Source organism: Agelaius tricolor, unplaced genomic scaffold, assembly GCF_023055355.1.
Source record: "Agelaius tricolor isolate 1412-34295 unplaced genomic scaffold, bAgeTri1.0.p SCAF_167, whole genome shotgun sequence".
Taxonomy (NCBI): Eukaryota; Metazoa; Chordata; class Aves; order Passeriformes; family Icteridae; genus Agelaius; species Agelaius tricolor.
The window spans coordinates 33,988-53,494 of NW_027269427.1; the positions used below are offsets into that span (position 1 = coordinate 33,988).

At 46.8% G+C, this 19,507-nt stretch overlaps 1 protein-coding gene across 8 annotated transcripts in view; it reads left to right on the plus strand.

Annotated features, from left to right (window-relative positions):
- Nucleotides 1–19,507, plus strand: part of LOC139587028 (protein EFR3 homolog B-like) — a 64,308-nt gene that overhangs the window by 3,386 nt on the left and 41,415 nt on the right. For 2 of the 8 annotated variants that reach the window (XM_071420851.1, XM_071420853.1), the window contains exons 2-6: nucleotides 3,529–3,605; nucleotides 7,272–7,283; nucleotides 7,367–7,482; nucleotides 11,280–11,430; nucleotides 13,864–13,985. In XM_071420851.1, the coding sequence (XP_071276952.1) occupies nucleotides 3,529–3,605; nucleotides 7,272–7,283; nucleotides 7,367–7,482; nucleotides 11,280–11,430; nucleotides 13,864–13,985 (478 nt within the window). Of the gene's footprint in view, nucleotides 1–3,465; nucleotides 3,606–4,302; nucleotides 4,321–7,271; nucleotides 7,284–7,354; nucleotides 7,483–11,279; nucleotides 11,431–13,863; nucleotides 13,986–19,507 lie in introns of those variants that run through there. The other 6 variants (XM_071420848.1, XM_071420854.1, XM_071420850.1 and 3 more) reach the window with 4 other exon arrangements.

Here is a 19,507-nt window from a genome sequence, read left to right on the forward strand (position 1 = left end):
AAACCCCAAAAGCCCCAAAACCCTGGGGCCGTTCCCTTCCCGATCCCGGGACCCTGGGTGAGTTTTCCTTCAGGAATTTTTGGGGGAAAATTCGGGAATTTCAGGAACTTTGTGGGATTTTCGTGGGATTTTTTTGGGGATTTTTTGTGGGATTTTTTGGGATTTCCAGGAAGCAGCAGCGTGGGGGGAGGGATTTGGGATTTTCCAGGGGGGAACTCGGATCCTGCTTTTCCCTTCCCTGCTCATCCCAGAATTCCCAAAATTCCCAAAATTCCGGCGTTTTCCCATGGCTGGAAACCCCAATTCCCAAATTTCCCCTTTTTTTTTTTTCCTGTGAATTTTCCCCAAAATTCCCATTTTTTCCCAGGGAATCGTTCCTGATTTTTGGGATCTTTTTTTCCCAGGAATTTTTCCCAATTTCCCAGGCTCTACCCTCATTTTTATGGATTTATCCCAATTTTCCAGGGATTTATTCCCAATTTTCCTGGGATTTATCCCAATTTTCCAGCATTTCTCCCAATTTTCCTGGGATTTCTCCCAATTTTCCAGGCTCTGTCCCAGTTTTTATGGGTTTATTCCAGTTTTCCAGGAATTATCCCAATTTTCCAGGATTTATCCAAATTTTCTGGGATTTGTCCCAATTTTCACAGCTTTTATCCCAATTTTCCAGGCTCTATCCCAGTTTTCCAGAATTTATCCCTGTTTTTATGGGTTTATCCCAGTTTTCCAGGATTTATCCCAATTTTCCAGGATTTATCCTGGTTTTTAAGGCTCTATCTCAATTTTCCAGCATTTCTCCCAATTTTCCAGGAATTATCCCAATTTTCCAGGCTCTATCCCAGTTTTTATTGATCTATCCCAGTTTTCCAGTCTCTATCCCAGTTTTCCAGGATTTATCCCAATTTTCTGGGATTTGTCCCAATTTTCCCAGCTTTTATCCCAATTTCCAGGAATTATCCCAGTTTTTATTCATCTATCCCGGTTTATCCCAGTTTTCCAGGATTTCTCCCAATTTTCCAGAATTTATTCCAAATTTTCCAGGATTTCTCCCATTTTTTCCCGATTTTCCCAGCTCTTTTCCCCAATTTTTCCTAATTTTCCTCTGATTCTCCTGTATTTATTCCCCCAAATATTCCCCAATTTTTCCATATTTCCCCCCAATTTCCCCCATTTTTCCCCAATTTCTCCCAATTATTTTCCCAATTACCCCCAATTTTTCCCCAATTTTTCCCAGCTCCTTTCCCTGATTTTTCCTAATTTCCTCTGATTTTTCTGCATTCATTCCCCCAAATATTCCCCAATTTTTCCATATTTCCCCCCAATTCCCCCCAAATTTTCCCCATTTTTCCCCAATTTCCCCCAATTATTTTCCCCAGTTTCCCCCAAATTTTCCCCAATTTCCCCAATTTTTTCTCCAATTTCCCCCAAATTTCCCCCAATTTTTCCCCAATTCCCCCAGATTTCCCCCAATTGTTTCCCCAAATTTCCCCCATTTTTCCCCCAATTTTCCCAGCTCTTTTCCCCAATTTTTTCCTGAATTTTCTCCTGTTTTTTCTGCATTTATTCCCTCAAATATTCACCAATTTTTCCACAATTTCCCCCAATTTTTTCCCAGATTTCCCCCAATTTTCCCAGCCCTTTTCCCTGATTTTTCCTAATTTTCCTCTGATTTTTCTGCATTTATTCCCCCAAATATTCCCCAATTTTTCCATATTTTCCCAATGCTTTCCCCACTTTTTCCCCCAATTCTCCCCAGATTTCCCCCAATTATTCCCCAATTTCCCCCAATTATTTCCCCAATTATTTCCCAATTTCCCCCAATTATTTCCCCAATTTTTCCCCAATTTCCCCACTTTTTTCCCCAATTTTCCCCCAATTTCCCCTCAATTTTCCCCCAATTTTTCCCCAATTATTTCCCCAATTTTCCCAATTTTCCACCAATTTCCCACAATTTTCCCCAGTTTTTTCCCCAATTCCCCCGATTTCCCTCAAATTTTCCCCAATTTCCCCAAAAATTTTCCCCAATTTTTTTCCCAATTTTTCCCAGCTGTTTTCCTCAATTTTGCCCCAATTTTCTCAGCTCTTTTCCCTGATTTTCCCCAATTTTTCCCCGATTTCCCCCAATTATATCTCAAATTTTCACCCAATTTTTCCCAATTTTCCCCAATTTTCCCCCAATTTTGTCTCCAATTTCCCCCAAATTTTTCCCCAATTTTTCCCCAATTTTCCCCATTTTTCCCCAATTTCCCCCAATTTTTCCCCCAATTTCTCCCAATTTTCCCCCAGATTTCCCCCAATTATTTCCCCAATTTTTTCCCCATTTTCCCCCCAATTTTCCCATAATTTTCCCCAATTTCCCTCTGTTTTTCCTGCATTTATTCCCCCAAACATTCCCCAAATTTCCCCATTTTCTCCCCAAATTTCTCTGATTTTTTTCTCCCCAATTTCCCCCTCCCCTCCCCCCCGCCATTTTCCCAGACTTTTCCCCCATTTTCCGGCTTTTTCCCAATTTCCCCACTTTTTTCCCCAATTCCCCCCAATTCCCCCCACATTTCCCCCAATTTCCCCCAATTATTCCCCAATTTCCCCCAATTTTTTTCTAATTATTTCCCCAATTTCCCCCAATTATTTCCCCAATTTCCCCCAGATTTCCCCAAAATTTTCCCCAATTTTTTCCAATTTTTCCTCAATTTCTCCCAATTTTTCCCAGCTCTTTTCCCCAATTTTGCCCCAATTTTCTCAGCTCTTTTCCCTGATTTTCCCCAATTTCCCCCAGTTTTTCCCCAATTTCCCCCAATTATATCTCAAATTTTCCCAATTTTTTCCCCAATTTCCCGCAAATTCTCCCTGATTTTTCCCCAATTTCCCCCAATTATTTCCCCATTTTTTCCCCAATTTTTCCCAATTTTTCCTAATTCCCCCCAATTTTTTCCCCAATTTTCCCCTCAATTTTTCCCCAATTCCCCCCAATTATTTCCCCAATTTCCCCCAATTTTTCCCCAATTTTTTCCCCAATATTCCCCCAATTTCCCCCAATTTTTCCCCCAATTTTTCCCCCAATTTTTTCCCCAGTTTCTCCCAAATTTTCCCCAATTTCCCAATTTTTTCCCCAATTTCCCCCAAATTCTCCCTGATTTTTCCCCAATTTCCCCCAATTATTTCCCCATTTTTTCCCCAATTTCTCCCAATTTTTTCCCCAATTCCCCCCAATTATTTCCCCAATTTCCCCCAATTTTTTCCCCAATTTTTCCCCCAATTTTGTCTCCAATTTCCCCCAAATTTTTCCCAAATATTTCCCCAATTTTTCCCCAATTTCCCCAATTTTTTCACAATTTTTCCCCCATTTTACCCCCAATTTTCCCCAATTTCCCTCTGTTTTTCCTGCATTTCTTCCCCCAAATTTCCCCAAATTTCCCCATTTTTTCCCAAATTTCTCTGATTTTTTTCTCCCCGCCATTTTCCCAGACTTTTCCCCCATTTTCCGTCTTTTTCCCAATTTCCCCGTTTTTCTCCCCAATTTTCCCCCAGGGCTCTGTGGCTGCTGTGGGGCTCTGAGGCCCCGCTACAAACGCCTGGTGGACAACATCTACCCTGAGGATCCTGAGGTGGGATTTTGGGGTGAAAAACGGGGATTTTGGGCAAAAAATGGGGATTTTGGGATGGACAACATCTACCCCGAGGACCCTGAGGTGGGATTTGGGGTGAAAAATGGGGATTTTGGGCAAAAATGGGGATTTTGGGATGGACAACATCTACCCCGAGGACCCTGAGGTGGGATTTGGGGTGAAAAATGGGGATTTTGGGCAAAAATGGGGATTTTGGGGTGATTGGGGATGGACAACATCTACCCTGAGGATCCCGAGGTGGGGAAATATTGGGGTAAAAAATGGGGATTTTGGGCAAAAATGGGGATTTTGGGATGGACAACATCTACCCCGAGGACCCTGAGGTGGGATTTTGGGGTGAAAAACGGGGATTTTGGGCAAAAAATGGGGATTTTGGGGCTTTTTGGGATGGACAACATCTACCCCGAGGATCCTGAGGTGGGATTTGGGGTAAAAAACGGGGATTTTGGGCAAAAAATGGGGATTTGGGGATGGACAACATCTACCCCGAGGACCCCGAGGTGGGATTTGGGGGTGAAAAATGGGGATTTTGGGAAAAAAATGGGGATTTTGGGCAAAAAATGGGGATTTTGGGGTCTGGGATGGACAATATCTACCGCAAGGACCCCGAGGTGGGATTTTGGGGTGAAAAACGGGGATTTTGGGCAAAAATGGGGATTTTGGGATGGACAACATCTACCCTGAGGACCCTGAGGTGGGGATTTTGGGGTGAAAAATGGGGATTTTGGGCAAAAAATGGGGATTTTGGGATGGACAACATCTACCCCGAGGACCCTGAGGTGGGATTTGGGGTGAAAAATGGGGATTTTGGGGCAAAAAATGGGGATTTTGGGCAAAAAATGGGGATTTTGGGGTTATTGGGGATGGACAACATCTACCCCGAGGATCCTGAGGTGGGATTTGGGGGTGAAAAACGGGGATTTTGGGCAAAAAATGGGGATTTTGGGATGGACAACATCGACCCCGAGGACCCTGAGGTGGGGATTTGGGGTGAAAAACGGGGATTTTGGGGTTTTTGGGGTTTGGGGGTTTTATGGGGTTTGGGGATGGACAACATCGACCCCGAGGACCCCGAGGCGGGAAATTATGGGGGGAAAAATGGTGATTTTGGTGCTTTTTGGGGTTTTTGGGATTTGGGAGATTTGGGATTTTGGGATTTTTGGGGGTTCGAGGTTTGGAATTTTTGGGGTTTGGGGTTTGGAGTTTAAGGATTTGGGGGTTGGGGAATTTGGGGTTTTTTTGGGGTTTGGGGTTTGGTGTTTGGGGATTTTGGGGTCTGGGGATGGATGGACAACATCGACCCCGAGGACCCCAAGGTGCAAAATTATGGGGGAAAAAATGGGGATTTTGGGCTTTTTGGGGTTTTTGGGGTTTGGGCAATTTGGGATTTGGGAATTGGGGGTTTGGGGTTTGGAATTTTTGAGGTTTGGAATTTGGGGTTTGGGTTTTGGGGTTTTTGGGGTTTGGGATGGAGGGACAACATCGACCCTGAGGACCCCGAGGTGGGAATTTGGGATTTTGGGGTTTTTGGGATTTGGGATTTTTGGGATTCGGGGTTTGGGGATTTGGCATTTGGGGCTTTGAGATTTTGAGGGTTTGGGGTTTGGGATTTGGGGTTTTTGGGGTTTTTGGTGTTTGGGATGGATGGACAACATCAACCCCAGGGACCCCGAGGGGGGAATTTGGGGTTTGGGGAGAATTTGGGGGTTTTGGGATTTGGGGTTTGAGGATTTGGAGATTTGGGATTTTGGGTTTTGGGATGTGGGGTTTGGGATGCGGGGTTTGGGGTTTGGGGTTTGGGATTTGGGATTTGGGGTTTGGGATGATTTGGGATTTGGGATTTGGGCTTTGGGATTTGGGCTTTGGGATGATTTGTGTTTTGGGATTTGGAGGCTGGAGTTTGGGATTTGGGGATTTGGGATTTTGGGGCGATCCGAGATTTTGGGCCAGTTTGGGGGTTTGAGGTTTGGGGTTTGCTGTCTGGAATGTTGGAGCCTGGGGTTTGGGGTTTGGGGATTTAGGGCGTGGCTCTTCCCACTGCTCCCGTCGCTGTCATTCCCGGTATTCCCGACGCCATTCCCGCTGTTATTCCCGGTTTTATTCCCATTTTTATTCCCATTTTTATTCCCCTTTTTATTCCCATTTTTCCCCAGCAGGATTAGTGAAGTCCAGCATGGACAAGCTGCCGTTCCCATTCCCTTTATTCCCATTTTTCCCATTTTTATTCCCATTTTTATTCCCATTTTTCCCATTTCAGGAGGGTTTAATCAAGTCCAACACGGAGAAGCTCTGTTCCCATTTTTCCCATTTTTATTCCCTATTTTATCCCTGTTTTTCCCCCCAGGAAGGTTTAGTGGAGTCCAACATGGAGAAGCTCTGTTCCCATTTTTCCCATTTTCCCTGTTTTCAATCCAATTTTTTCCCATTCCAGGAAGGCCTGGTTAAATCCAACATGGAGAAGCTGTGTTCCCATTCCCGTTATTCCCATTTTCATTCCCATTTTCCCTGTTTTTCCCCTCAGGAGGGTCTCATTAAATCCAACATGGAGAAGCTGTGTTCCCATTCCCATTTTCCCTGTTTTTCTCCCCATTTTTCCTATTTTTCCCCTCAGGAAGGCCTGGTTAAATCCAACATGGACAAGCTCTGTTCCCATTCCCGTTATCCCTGTTTTTCTCCCCATTTTTCCCATTATTTCCTATTTTTTCCCCTCAGGAGGGTCTGGTTAAATCCAACATGGAGAAGCTCTGTTCCCATTCCCATTTTTATCCCCATTTTCATTTCCATTTTCCCTGTTTTTCATTCCCGTTTTCTAGGAAGGGGTAGTTAAATCCAACATGGAGAAGCTCTGTTCCCATTCCCGTTATCCCTGTTTTTCATTCCCATTTTTTCCCATTATTTCCCATTTTCCCCATTCCAGGAAGGTTTGGTTAAATCCAACATGGAGAAGCTCTGTTCCCATCCCCATTTTCATTCCCATTTTCCCCATCTTTCCCAGGAAGGTTTGGTTAAATCCAACATGGAGAAGCTCTGTTCCCATCCCCATTTTCATTCGTGTTTTCCCTGTTTTTCCCCATGGTTTTTTCCCCATCTTTCCCAGGAAGGTTTGGTGAAGTCCAACATGCAGAAGCTGTGTTCCCATTCCTGTTATCCCCATTTTCATTCCCATTTTTCCCATTATTTCCCTATTTTTCCCCTCAGGAAGGCCTGGTTAAATCCAACATGGAGAAGCTCTGTTCCCATCCCCATTTTCATTCCCATTTTCCCCATCTTTCCCAGGAAGGTCTGGTGAAGTCCAACATGGAGAAGCTGTGTTCCTGTTCCCATTCCCATTTTCATTCCCATTTTTCCCATTATTTCCCCTTTTCATTCCCATTTTCCCCATTCCAGGAGGGTCTGGTGAAGTCCAACATGCAGAAGCTCTGTTCCCATCCCCATTTTTCCCATTATTTCCCATTTTCCCCATGTTTCCCCTCAGGAAGGTCTGGTGAAGTCCAACATGCAGAAGCTGTGTTCCCATTCCCGTTATCCCTGTTTTTATTCCCATTTTCCCCATTCCAGGAGGGTCTGGTGAAGTCCAACATGGAGAAGCTGTGTTCCCATTTTTCCCATTATTTCCCTGTTTTTATTCCCTGTTTTTCCCCTCAGGAGGGATTAGTAAAGTCCAACATGGAGAAGCTGTGTTCCCATTCCCGTTATCCCTGTTTTTATTCCCATTTTCCCCATTCCAGGAGGGTCTGGTGAAGTCCAACATGGAGAAGCTGACGTTCTACGCGCTGTCGGCCCCGGAGAAGCTCGACCGCATCGGCGCCTACCTGAGCGAGCGCCTGACGCGCGACGTGGCCCGGCACCGATACGGGTGCGTCAGTGCGTGCGTGGGTGTGTGGGTGCGTGGGGAAAGGGGAGTGTGAGTAGGTGCGTGGGTCCCTGGGTGGGTGCGTGGGTGCGTGGGTGGGTGCGTGGGTGCGTGGGTGGGTGCGTGGGTGCGTGGGTGCGTGGGTGCGTGGGTGGGTGCGTGCGTGGGTGCGTGGGTGCGTGCGTGGGTGCGTGGGTGTGTGCGTGGGTGGGTGCGTGGGTGGGTGCGTGGGTGGGTGGGTGCATGGGTGTGTGGGTGGGTGCGTGGGTGGGTGCGTGGGTGCCTGGGTGCGTGGGTGCATGGGTGCGTGCGTGGGTGGGTGCGTGGGTGTGTGGGTGCGTGGGTGCGTGGCTGGGTGCGTGCGTGGGTGCGTGGGTGTGTGGGTGGGTGCGTGGGTGGGTGCGTGGGTGGGTGCGTGGGTGCGTGGGTGCGTGGGTGTGTGGGTGTGTGGGTGGGTGCATGGGTGGGTGTGTGGGTGTGTGGGTGTGTGGGTGGGTGCGTGGGTGGGTGTGTGGGTGGGTGCGTGGGTGGGTGCGTGCGTGGGTGCGTGGGTGCGTGGGTGGGTGCCTGGGTGTGTGGGTGGGTGCGTGCGTGGGTGCGTGGGTGGGTGCCTGGGTGCGTGGGTGGGTGCGTGCGTGGGTGCGTGGGTGCGTGGGTGGGTGCCTGGGTGCGTGGGTGGGTGCGTGCGTGGGTGCGTGGGTGGGTGCGTGGGTGCGTGGGTGCGTGGGTGGGTGCGTGGGTGCGTGGGTGGGTGCGTGGGTGCGTGGGTGCGTGGGTGCTGGGTGGGTCCCCAGGTGGGTGCGTGGGTCCGTGGGTGCGTGGGTGCGTGGGTGCATGGCTGGGTGCCTGGGTGGGTGTGTGGGTGGGTGCGTGGGTGGGTGCATGGGTGCGTGGGTCCCTGGGTGTGTGGGTGGGTGCGTGGGTCCCTGGGTGGGTGCGTGGGTCCATGGGTGCGTGGGTGTGTATGGGGTCGTGGGTGCGTGGGCAGAGCACAGGGGCAGATCCCAAACCGGCGCCCCCGGGACTCCCCTCGGACGCTCCCGGCTCTCACACAGACCCCGGCTCCCTCCAGGCTCCCCCGATTCCCATCCGAAATTCCAACTTTGCCTTCCCCGAATTCCTGACATCCCAGACTCCGTTTCCCTGAATCCCTTCCCAAATTCCCTTCCCAACTTCCCAAATTCCCTTATTTCCAAATTCCCAGATTCCCTTCCCAAATTCCCTTCCCAGATTTCCTTTCCCAGATTCCCAAACTCCCTTCCCAAATTCCCAGTCTCAGAGTCCCAAATTCCCAAATTCCCTTCCCTGAATCCCTTCCCAAATTCCCTTCCAAAATTCCCCTTCCTAAATCCCTTCCCAAGTTCCTGGCTTCCCAAATTCCCTTATTTCCAATTTCCCAGATTCCATTCCCAAATTCCCTTATTTACAAATTCCCAGATTCCCTTCCCAGATTCCCTTCCCAGATTCCCTCCCCTGAATCACTTCCCGACTTCCCAAATTCCCTTATTTCCAATTTCCCAGGTTCCCTTCCCAGATTTCCTCTCCCAGATTCCCAAATTCCCTGCCCTAAATCCCTTCCCCAATTCCCAAATTCTCTTCCCAAATTCCCAGTCTCAGACTCCCAAATTCCCAAATTCCCTTCCCTAAATCCATACCCAAATTCCCAGTCCGAGACTCCCAAATTCCCAGATTCCCTTCCCTACATCCAGTCCCAAATTCCCAGATTCCCTAAATCCCTTCCCGAATTCCCAAATTGCTTTCCCAGATTTCTTGCCCTGAATCCAGCCAAAAACTCCTGATTTCCCAGATTCCCGAAATCCATTCCCAAATCCCCTTCCCTGAATTCCTTCCCATCCCAGGGCAGGCTTTATCCCGGGATAACCCATCCCAGGACAGGCTTTATCCCGGGATAACCCATCCCAGGACAGGCTTTATCCCGGGATAACCCATCATGGATCATATTTATCCCAGGATAACCCATCCCAGGACAGGATTTATCCCGGGATATCCCCTCAGGGGTGATATTTTATCCCAGGATATTTGATCACGGGTGATATTTAATCCTGGGATAACTCATCCCAGGACAGGATTTATCCTGGGGTAACCCCTCATGGGTTATATTTTATCCTGGGATAACCCATCCCAGGACAGGCTTTGTCCCAGGATAACCCCATCAGGGGTGATATTTTATCCCAGGATAACCCATCCCAGGACAGGCTTTATCCCAGGATAACCCCTCATGGATGATATTTTATCCTGGGATAACCCATCCCAGGACAGGGTTTATCCTGGGATAACCCATCCCAGGACAGGCTTTATCCCGGGATAACCCATCATGGGTGATATTTTATCCCAGGATATCTGATCATGGATGATATTTTATCCTGGGATAAGCCCTCACAGGTGATATTTTATCCCAGGATATCTGATCATGGCTGATATTTTGTCCCAGGATAATCCCTCACGGGTGATATTTTATCCTGGGATAACCCCTCACAGGTGATATTTTGTCCCAGGATAAGCTCTCATGGGTGATATTTTGTCCCAGGATATCTGATCATGGATCATATTTTATCCCAGGATAACCCCTCAGGGATGATATTTTGTCCTGGGATAACCCATCATGGATTACATTTTATCCCAGGATAACCCCTCATGGGTGACATTTTGTCCCAGGATAACCCATCCCAGGACAGGATTTATCCCGGGATATCCCCTCAGGTGATATTTTATCCCAGGATAACCCATCCCTGGACAGGATTTATCCTGGGACAAGCCCTCATGGATGATATTTTATCCTGGGCCAAGGCCTCACGGGTGACATTCTGTCCCAGGACATCTGATTCACGGGTGATATTTTATCCCGGGACAAGCCCTCACGGGTGATATTTTATCCCGGTATAACCCATCCCAGGATAGGATTTATCCCAGGACAAGCCCTCACAGGTAATATTTTATCCCAGGATAGCTGATCACGGGTTATATTTTATCCTGGGATATCTGATCATGGGTTATATTTCATCCTGGGATAACTCATCCCAGGACAGGATTTATCCTGGGGTAACCCCTAATGGATTATATTTTGTCCTGGGACAAGCCCTCATGGATGATATTTTATCCCGGGCCAAGCCCTCATGGGTACCATTCTGTGCCAGGATATCTGATCATGGGTGATATTTTCTCCCAGAATATCTGATCATGGGTGATATTTTATCCCGGGAGAACCCCTCAGGGGTGACATTTTATCCCGGGCCAAGCCCTCAGGGGTGATATTCTGTCCCAGGATAACCCATCCCAGGACAGGCTTTATCCCAGGATATCTGATCAGGGATGATATTTTATCCCAGGATAACCCCTCAGGGGTGCCATTCTGTGCCAGGATATCTGATCATGGGTGATATTTTATCCCGGGATATCTGATAATGGATGATATTTTATCCCAGGATATCTGATAATGGATGGTATTTTATCCCAGGACAAGCCCTCACGGGTGATATTTTATCCCAGGACAACCCATCCCAGGACAGGATTTATCCCAGGATAACCCCTCATGGATGATATTTTATCCCGGGATAACCCATCCCAGGACAGGATTTATCCCGGGATATCTGACCACGGGTGATATTTTATCCCGGGATATCTGATCATGGGTGCCATTTTATCCCGGGATATCTGACCATGGGTGATATTTTATCCCAGGATATCTGATCATGGGTGATATTTTGTCCCGGGATATCTGAAAATGGATGACATTTTGTCCCGGGCCAAGGCCTCACCTGAGGGCTGCCGTTGTGTGCCAGGTCGGTGCGGGTGGCCATGGAGGCGCTGGACCAGCTGCTGCTGGCGTGCCACTGCCAGAGCATCAACCTGTTCGTGGAGAGCTTCCTCACCATGGTGGCCAAGCTGCTCGAGGCCGACAAGCCCGACCTGCAGATCCTGGGAACAAACTCTGTGAGGAGAAAATGGGGGAAAAACGGGGAAAAAAGGGCAAAAATGGGGAATTGCTGCTCTGGAGTCTGACAGGCCCGACCTGCAGATCCTGGGAACAAACTCTGTGAGGAGAAAATGGGGGAAAAATGGGCAAAAATGGGGAAAAAATGGGCAAAAATGGGGAATTGCTGCTCTGGAGTCTGACAGGCCCGACCTGCAGATCCTGGGCACCAACTCCGTGAGGAGAAAATGGGGGAAAAACGGGGAAAATGGGGAAAAATGGGGAATTGCTGCTCTGGAGTGTGACAGGCCCGACCTGCAGATCCTGGGAACAAACTCTGTGAGGAGAAAATGGGGCAAAAACGGGGAAAACGGGCAAAAATGGGGAATTGCTGCTCTGGAGTCTGACAGGCCCGACCTGCAGATCCTGGGAACCAACTCTGTGAGGAGAAAATGGGGGAAAAATGGGCAAAAATGGGGAAAAAATGGGCAAAAATGGGGAAATTGCTACTGTGGAGTCTGACAGGCCCGACCTGCAGATCCTGGGCACCAACTCCGTGAGGAGAAAATGGGGGAAAAAACGGGCAAAAACGGGCAAAAATGGGGAATTGCTGCTCTGGAGTCTGACAGGCCCAACCTGCAGATCCTGGGAACAAACTCTGTGAGGAGAAAATGGGGAAAAAACGGGCAAAAACGGGCAAAAATGGGGAAATTGCTGCTCTGGAGTCTGATAGGCCCGACCTGCAGATCCTGGGAACAAACTCTGTGAGGAGAAAATGGGGAAAAACGGGATAAAACGGGCAAAAATGGGGAATTGCTGCTCTGGAGTCTGACAGGCCCAACCTGCAGATCCTGGGAACAAACTCTGTGAGGAGAAAATGGGGAAAAAACGGGCAAAAACGGGCAAAAATGGGGAAATTGCTGCTCTGGAGTCTGATAGGCCCGACCTGCAGATCCTGGGAACAAACTCTGTGAGGAGAAAATGGGGAAAAACGGGATAAAACGGGGAAAAACGGGCAAATTGCTGCTCTGGAGTCTGACAGGCCCGACCTGCAGATCCTGGGAACAAACTCTGTGAGGAGAAAATGGGGGAAAAACGGGGAAAATGGGGAAAAATGGGAAATTGCTGCTCTGGAGTCTGACAGGCCCAACCTGCAGATCCTGGGAACAAACTCTGTGAGGAGAAAATGGGGGAAAAACGGGGAAAATGGGGAAAAATGGGGAATTGCTGCTCTGGAGTGTGACAGGCCCGACCTGCAGATCCTGGGAACCAACTCTGTGAGGAGAAAATGGGGGAAAAAGGGGCAAAAATGGGCAAAAATGGGGAATTGCTGCTCTGGAGTCTGGCAGGCCCGACCTGCAGATCCTGGGCACCAACTCCGTGAGGAGAAAATGGGGCAAAAACGGGCAAAAATGGGCAAAAATGGGGAATTGCTGCTCTGGAGTCTGACAGGCCCGACCTGCAGATCCTGGGAACCAACTCTGTGACGAGAAAATGGGGCAAAAACAGGGAAAAATGGGCAAAAATGGGGAATTGCTGCTCTGGAGTCTGACAGGCCCGACCTGCAGATCCTGGGAACAAACTCCGTGAGGAGAAAATGGGGCAAAACCAGGGAAAAACGGGCAAAAACGGGGAATTGCTGCTCTGGAGTCTGACAGGCCCGACCTTCAGATCCTGGGAACCAACTCTGTGAGGAGAAAATGGGGGAAAATGGGGGAAAAAATGGGCCAAAATGGGGAAAAATGGGCAAAAATGGGGAATTGCTGCTCGGGAGTCTGACAGGCCCGACCTGCAGATCCTGGGAACAAACTCCATGAGGAGAAAATGGGGGAAAATGGGGAAAAACGGGCAAAAATGGGGAATTGCTGCTCTGGAGTCTGACAGGCCCGACCTGCAGATCCTGGGCACCAACTCTGTGAGGAGAAAATGTGGGAAAAATGGGGAAAAAACGGGGAAAAATGGGGAATTGCTGCTCTGGAGTCTGACAGGCCCGACCTGCAGATCCTGGGAACAAACTCCGTCAGAAAATAGCAGGGAATTGGGGAAAAATGGGGAAAACAGGCAGAAAACTATGGAAAAATGGGGAAAGAACAGGGAAAAAATGGGTAAAAAATGGGGGGGGAAATGGGGAAGAAATGGGGGAAAATTGGGGAATTTCTGCTCTCGAGGCCAACAGGCCCGACCTGCAGATCCTGGGAACCAACTCCCTGAGGAGAGAGCAGGGAAAAAATGGGGGAATTTCTGGGAAAAATTGGGGGAATTTCTGGGAAAAAACAGGGGGCAATTTTCAGGGTGATTTTTTGGGGAAAATTTTTCCTTGGAAAAATCCTGAAAATTCCCAATTTAGGGCGGAATTCCGGGCGATTTTTGGGGGGATTTTTGGGGGGATTTTCCCGGGGAGTTTTCTGGCTGTTCCCATGGTGATTCCCAGCTTTGGATCCCTTTTTTCCCAGTTTGTGAAGTTTGCCAACATCGAGGAGGACACGCCCTCGTACCACCGCAGCTACGACTTCTTCGTGTCGCGCTTCAGCGAGATGTGCCACTCGGACCACGGCGACCCCGACGTCAGGGACCGGTGAGCGAGCACGGGAACTATGACTGGGAAACAACGGGGGGAAAATTACCAGGAGAAATGGGGGAAACAATGGGGAAACAATGGGGAAAAATGGGGGAAATTACCAGGGAAAATGGGGGAAACAATGGGGAAAACAATAGGAAAATGGGGAAAACAATGGGGAAAACAATGGGGAAATGGGGGAAAATTACCAGGAGAAATGGGGGAAACAACTGGGGAAACAACTGGGGAAACAACAGGAAAATGGGGGGAAATTACCAGGAAAAATGGGGGAAACAACTGGGGAAACAACGGGAAAATTACCAGGAAAAATGGGGGAAACTTACCAGGAAAAATGGGGGAAACAATGGGGAAATTACCAGGAAAAATGGGGAAAACAAGGGGGAAAACAAGGGGAAAATGGGGGAAATTACCAGGGAAAATGGGGGAAACAATGGGGAAAAATGGGGGAAAATTACCAGGAGAAATGGGGGAAACAACTGGGGAAACAACGGGAAAATTACCAGGAGAAATGGGGGAAACAACAGGAAAATTACCAGGGAAAATGGGGGAAACAATGGGGAAAAATGGGGGAAAATTTACTAGGAAAAATGGGGGAAACAACTGGGGAAACAACGGGAAAATGGGGGGAAATTACCAGGAAAAATGGGGGAAACAGTGGGGAAAAATGGGGGAAAATTACCAGGAAAAATGGGGGAAACACGTGGCAAAACAAAGGGAAAATGGGGGAAAATTTACTAGGAAAAATGGGGGAAACGATGGGAAAAATGGGGGGAAACTGCCAGGAAAAAAGGGGGAAACAACTGGGGAAACAATGGGGAAAATTACCAGGAAAAATGGGAGAAACAACTGGGGAAACAATGGGAAAACAACAGGAAAATGGGGGAAAATTAGCAGGAAAAATGGGGGAAACAACTGGGAAACTAACGGGAAAATGAGGGAAAATTGAAAAAAGTTACCAGGAGAAATGGGGGAAACAAGTGGGGAAACAATGGGAAAAATGGGGAAAATTAGCAGGAAAAATGGGGGAAAATTGAAAAAAATTACCAGGAAAAATGGAGGGAAACTGAAACAAATTTACCAGGAAAAATGGGGGAAACAACTGGGGAAACAACGGGAAAATGGGGGAAAATTACCAGGAAAAATGGGAGAAACAACTGGGGAAACAATGGGAAAATTACCTGGAAAAATGGGGGGGAAACTGAAAAAATTACCGGGAAACAAGTGGGGAAACAATGGGAAAAATGGGGAAAATTACCAGGAAAATGGGGGAAATGCGTGGGGAAACAACTGGGAAAAACAATGTGAAAATGGGAGAAAATCACCAGGAAAAATGGGGGGAAATTGAAAAAATTTACCAGGAAACAATGGGGAAACAATGGGGAAACAATGGGAAAAATGGGGGAAAATTGTAAAAAATTGCTGGGAAAAATGGGGGAAACAACTGGGGAAACAACTGAGGAAACAACTGAGGAAACAATGGGAAAATGTGGGGAAATTACCAGGAAAAATGGGGGAAGTAATGAGGAAACAACAGGAAAATTACCAGGGAAAATGGGGGAAACAACTGGGGAAACAATGGGAAAAATGGGGGAAACAACTGGGAAAACAACAGGAAAATGGGGGAAAATTACCAGGAAAAATGGGGGAAACAATGGGGAAAAATAGGGGAAAACTATCAGGAAAAACGGGGGGAAATTGAAAAAAATTACCAGGAACAAATGGGGGAAAATTGAAAAAAATTACCAGGAACAAATGGAGGAAACACGTGGGGAAACAACGGGACAATGTGGGGAAATTACCAGGGAAAATGGGGGAAACAATGGGGAAAACAATAGGAAAATGGGGAAAACAATGGGGAAAACAATGGGGAAATGGGGGAAAATTACCAGGAGAAATGGGGGAAACAACTGGGGAAACAACTGGGGAAACAACAGGAAAATGGGGGGAAATTACCAGGAAAAATGGGGGAAACAACTGGGGAAACAACGGGAAAATTACCAGGAAAAATGGGGGAAACTTACCAGGAAAAATGGGGGAAACAATGGGGAAATTACCAGGAAAAATGGGGAAAACAAGGGGGAAAACAAGGGGAAAATGGGGGAAATTACCAGGGAAAATGGGGGAAACAATGGGGAAAAATGGGGGAAAATTACCAGGAGAAATGGGGGAAACAACTGGGGAAACAACGGGAAAATTACCAGGAGAAATGGGGGAAACAACAGGAAAATTACCAGGAAAAATGGGGGAAACAATGGGGAAAAATGGGGGAAAATTTACTAGGAAAAATGGGGGAAACAACTGGGGAAACAACGGGAAAATGGGGGGAAATTACCAGGAAAAATGGGGGAAACAGTGGGGAAAAATGGGGGAAAATTACCAGGAAAAATGGGGGAAACACGTGGCAAAACAAAGGGAAAATGGGGGAAAATTTACTAGGAAAAATGGGGGAAACGATGGGAAAAATGGGGGGAAACTGCCAGGAAAAAAGGGGGAAACAACTGGGGAAACAATGGGGAAAATTACCAGGAAAAATGGGAGAAACAACTGGGGAAACAATGGGAAAACAACAGGAAAATGGGGGAAAATTAGCAGGAAAAATGGGGGAAACAACTGGGAAACTAACGGGAAAATGAGGGAAAATTGAAAAAAGTTACCAGGAGAAATGGGGGAAACAAGTGGGGAAACAATGGGAAAAATGGGGAAAATTAGCAGGAAAAATGGGGGAAAATTGAAAAAAATTACCAGGAAAAATGGAGGGAAACTGAAACAAATTTACCAGGAAAAATGGGGGAAACAACTGGGGAAACAACAGGAAAATGGGGGAAAATTACCAGGAAAAATGGGAGAAACAACTGGGGAAACAATGGGAAAATTACCTGGAAAAATGGGGGGGAAACTGAAAAAATTACCAGGAAACAAGTGGGGAAACAATGGGAAAAATGGGGAAAATTACCAGGAAAATGGGGGAAATGCGTGGGGAAACAACTGGGAAAAACAATGTGAAAATGGGAGAAAATCACCAGGAAAAATTGGGGAAAATTGAAAAAATTTACCAGGAAACAATGGGGAAACAATGGGGAAACAATGGGAAAAATGGGGGAAAATTGTAAAAAATTGCTGGGAAAAATGGGGGAAACAACTGGGGAAACAACTGAGGAAACAACTGAGGAAACAATGGGAAAATGTGGGGAAATTACCAGGAAAAATGGGGGAAGTAATGAGGAAACAACAGGAAAATTACCAGGGAAAATGGGGGAAACAACTGGGGAAACAATGGGAAAAATGGGGGAAACAACTGGGAAAACAACAGGAAAATGGGGGAAATTACCAGGGAAAATGGGGGAAACAATGGGGAAAACAATAGGAAAATGGGGAAAACAATGGGGAAAACAATGGGGAAATGGGGGAAAATTACCAGGAGAAATGGGGGAAACAACTGGGGAAACAACTGGGGAAACAACAGGAAAATGGGGGGAAATTACCAGGAAAAATGGGGGAAACAACTGGGGAAACAACGGGAAAATTACCAGGAAAAATGGGGGAAACTTACCAGGAAAAATGGGGGAAACAATGGGGAAATTACCAGGAAAAATGGGGAAAACAAGGGGGAAAACAAGGGGAAAATGGGGGAAATTACCAGGGAAAATGGGGGAAACAATGGGGAAAAATGGGGGAAAATTACCAGGAGAAATGGGGGAAACAACTGGGGAAACAACGGGAAAATTACCAGGAGAAATGGGGGAAACAACAGGAAAATTACCAGGAAAAATGGGGGAAACAATGGGGAAAAATGGGGGAAAATTTACTAGGAAAAATGGGGGAAACAACTGGGGAAACAACGGGAAAATGGGGGGAAATTACCAGGAAAAATGGGGGAAACAGTGGGGAAAAATGGGGGAAAATTACCAGGAAAAATGGGGGAAACACGTGGCAAAACAAAGGGAAAATGGGGGAAAATTTACTAGGAAAAATGGGGGAAACGATGGGAAAAATGGGGGGAAACTGCCAGGAAAAAAGGGGGAAACAACTGGGGAAACAATGGGGAAAATTACCAGGAAAAATGGGAGAAACAACTGGGGAAACAATGGGAAAACAACAGGAAAATGGGGGAAAATTAGCAGGAAAAATGGGGGAAACAACTGGGAAACTAACGGGAAAATGAGGGAAAATTGAAAAAAGTTACCAGGAGAAATGGGGGAAACAAGTGGGGAAACAATGGGAAAAATGGGGAAAATTAGCAGGAAAAATGGGGGAAAATTGAAAAAAATTACCAGGAAAAATGGAGGGAAACTGAAACAAATTTACCAGGAAAAATGGGGGAAACAACTGGGGAAACAACGGGAAAATGGGGGAAAATTACCAGGAAAAATGGGAGAAACAACTGGGGAAACAATGGGAAAATTACCTGGAAAAATGGGGGGGAAACTGAAAAAATTACAGGGAAACAAGTGGGGAAACAATGGGAAAAATGGGGAAAATTACCAGGAAAATGGGGGAAATGCGTGGGGAAACAACTGGGAAAAACAATGTGAAAATGGGAGAAAATCACCAGGAAAAATGGGGGGAAATTGAAAAAATTTACCAGGAAACAATGGGGAAACAATGGGGAAACAATGGGAAAAATGGGGGAAAATTGTAAAAAATTGCTGGGAAAAATGGGGGAAACAACTGGGGAAACAACTGAGGAAACAACTGAGGAAACAATGGGAAAATGTGGGGAAATTACCAGGAAAAATGGGGGAAGTAATGAGGAAACAACAGGAAAATTACCAGGGAAAATGGGGGAAACAACTGGGGAAACAATGGGAAAAATGGGGGAAACAACTGGGAAAACAACAGGAAAATGGGGGAAATTACCAGGGAAAATGGGGGAAACAATGGGGAAAACAATAGGAAAATGGGGAAAACAATGGGGAAAACAATGGGGAAATGGGGGAAAATTACCAGGAAAAATGGGGGAAACAATGGGGAAAAATAGGGGAAAACTATCAGGAAAAACGGGGGGAAATTGAAAAAAATTACCAGGAACAAATGGGGGAAAATTGAAAAAAATTACCAGGAACAAATGGAGGAAACACGTGGGGAAACAATGGGACAATGTGGGGAAATTACCAGGGAAAATGGGGGAAACAACTGGGAAAACCAATGGGAAAATGGGGGAAAATTACCAGGAAAAATGGGGGAAATTGAAAAAAATTTACAAGGAAAAATGGGGGAAACACATGGGGAAACAATGGGAAAATGGGGGAAAATTGAAAAAAGTTAACAAGAAAAATGGGGGAAACAACTGGGAAAATGGGGGAAAATTACCAGGAAAAACAGGGGAAACAACTGGGAAAACAATGGGAAAATGGGTGAAAATTTGCAGGAAAAATAAATGGGGGAAAATTGAAAAAAAATACCAGGAAAAATGGAGGAAACAACTGGGAAAACAATGGGGAAATGGGGGAAATTACCAGGAAAAATGGGGGAAAAATAAAAAAAAATTACTGGGAAAAATGGGGGAAACAACAGAGGAA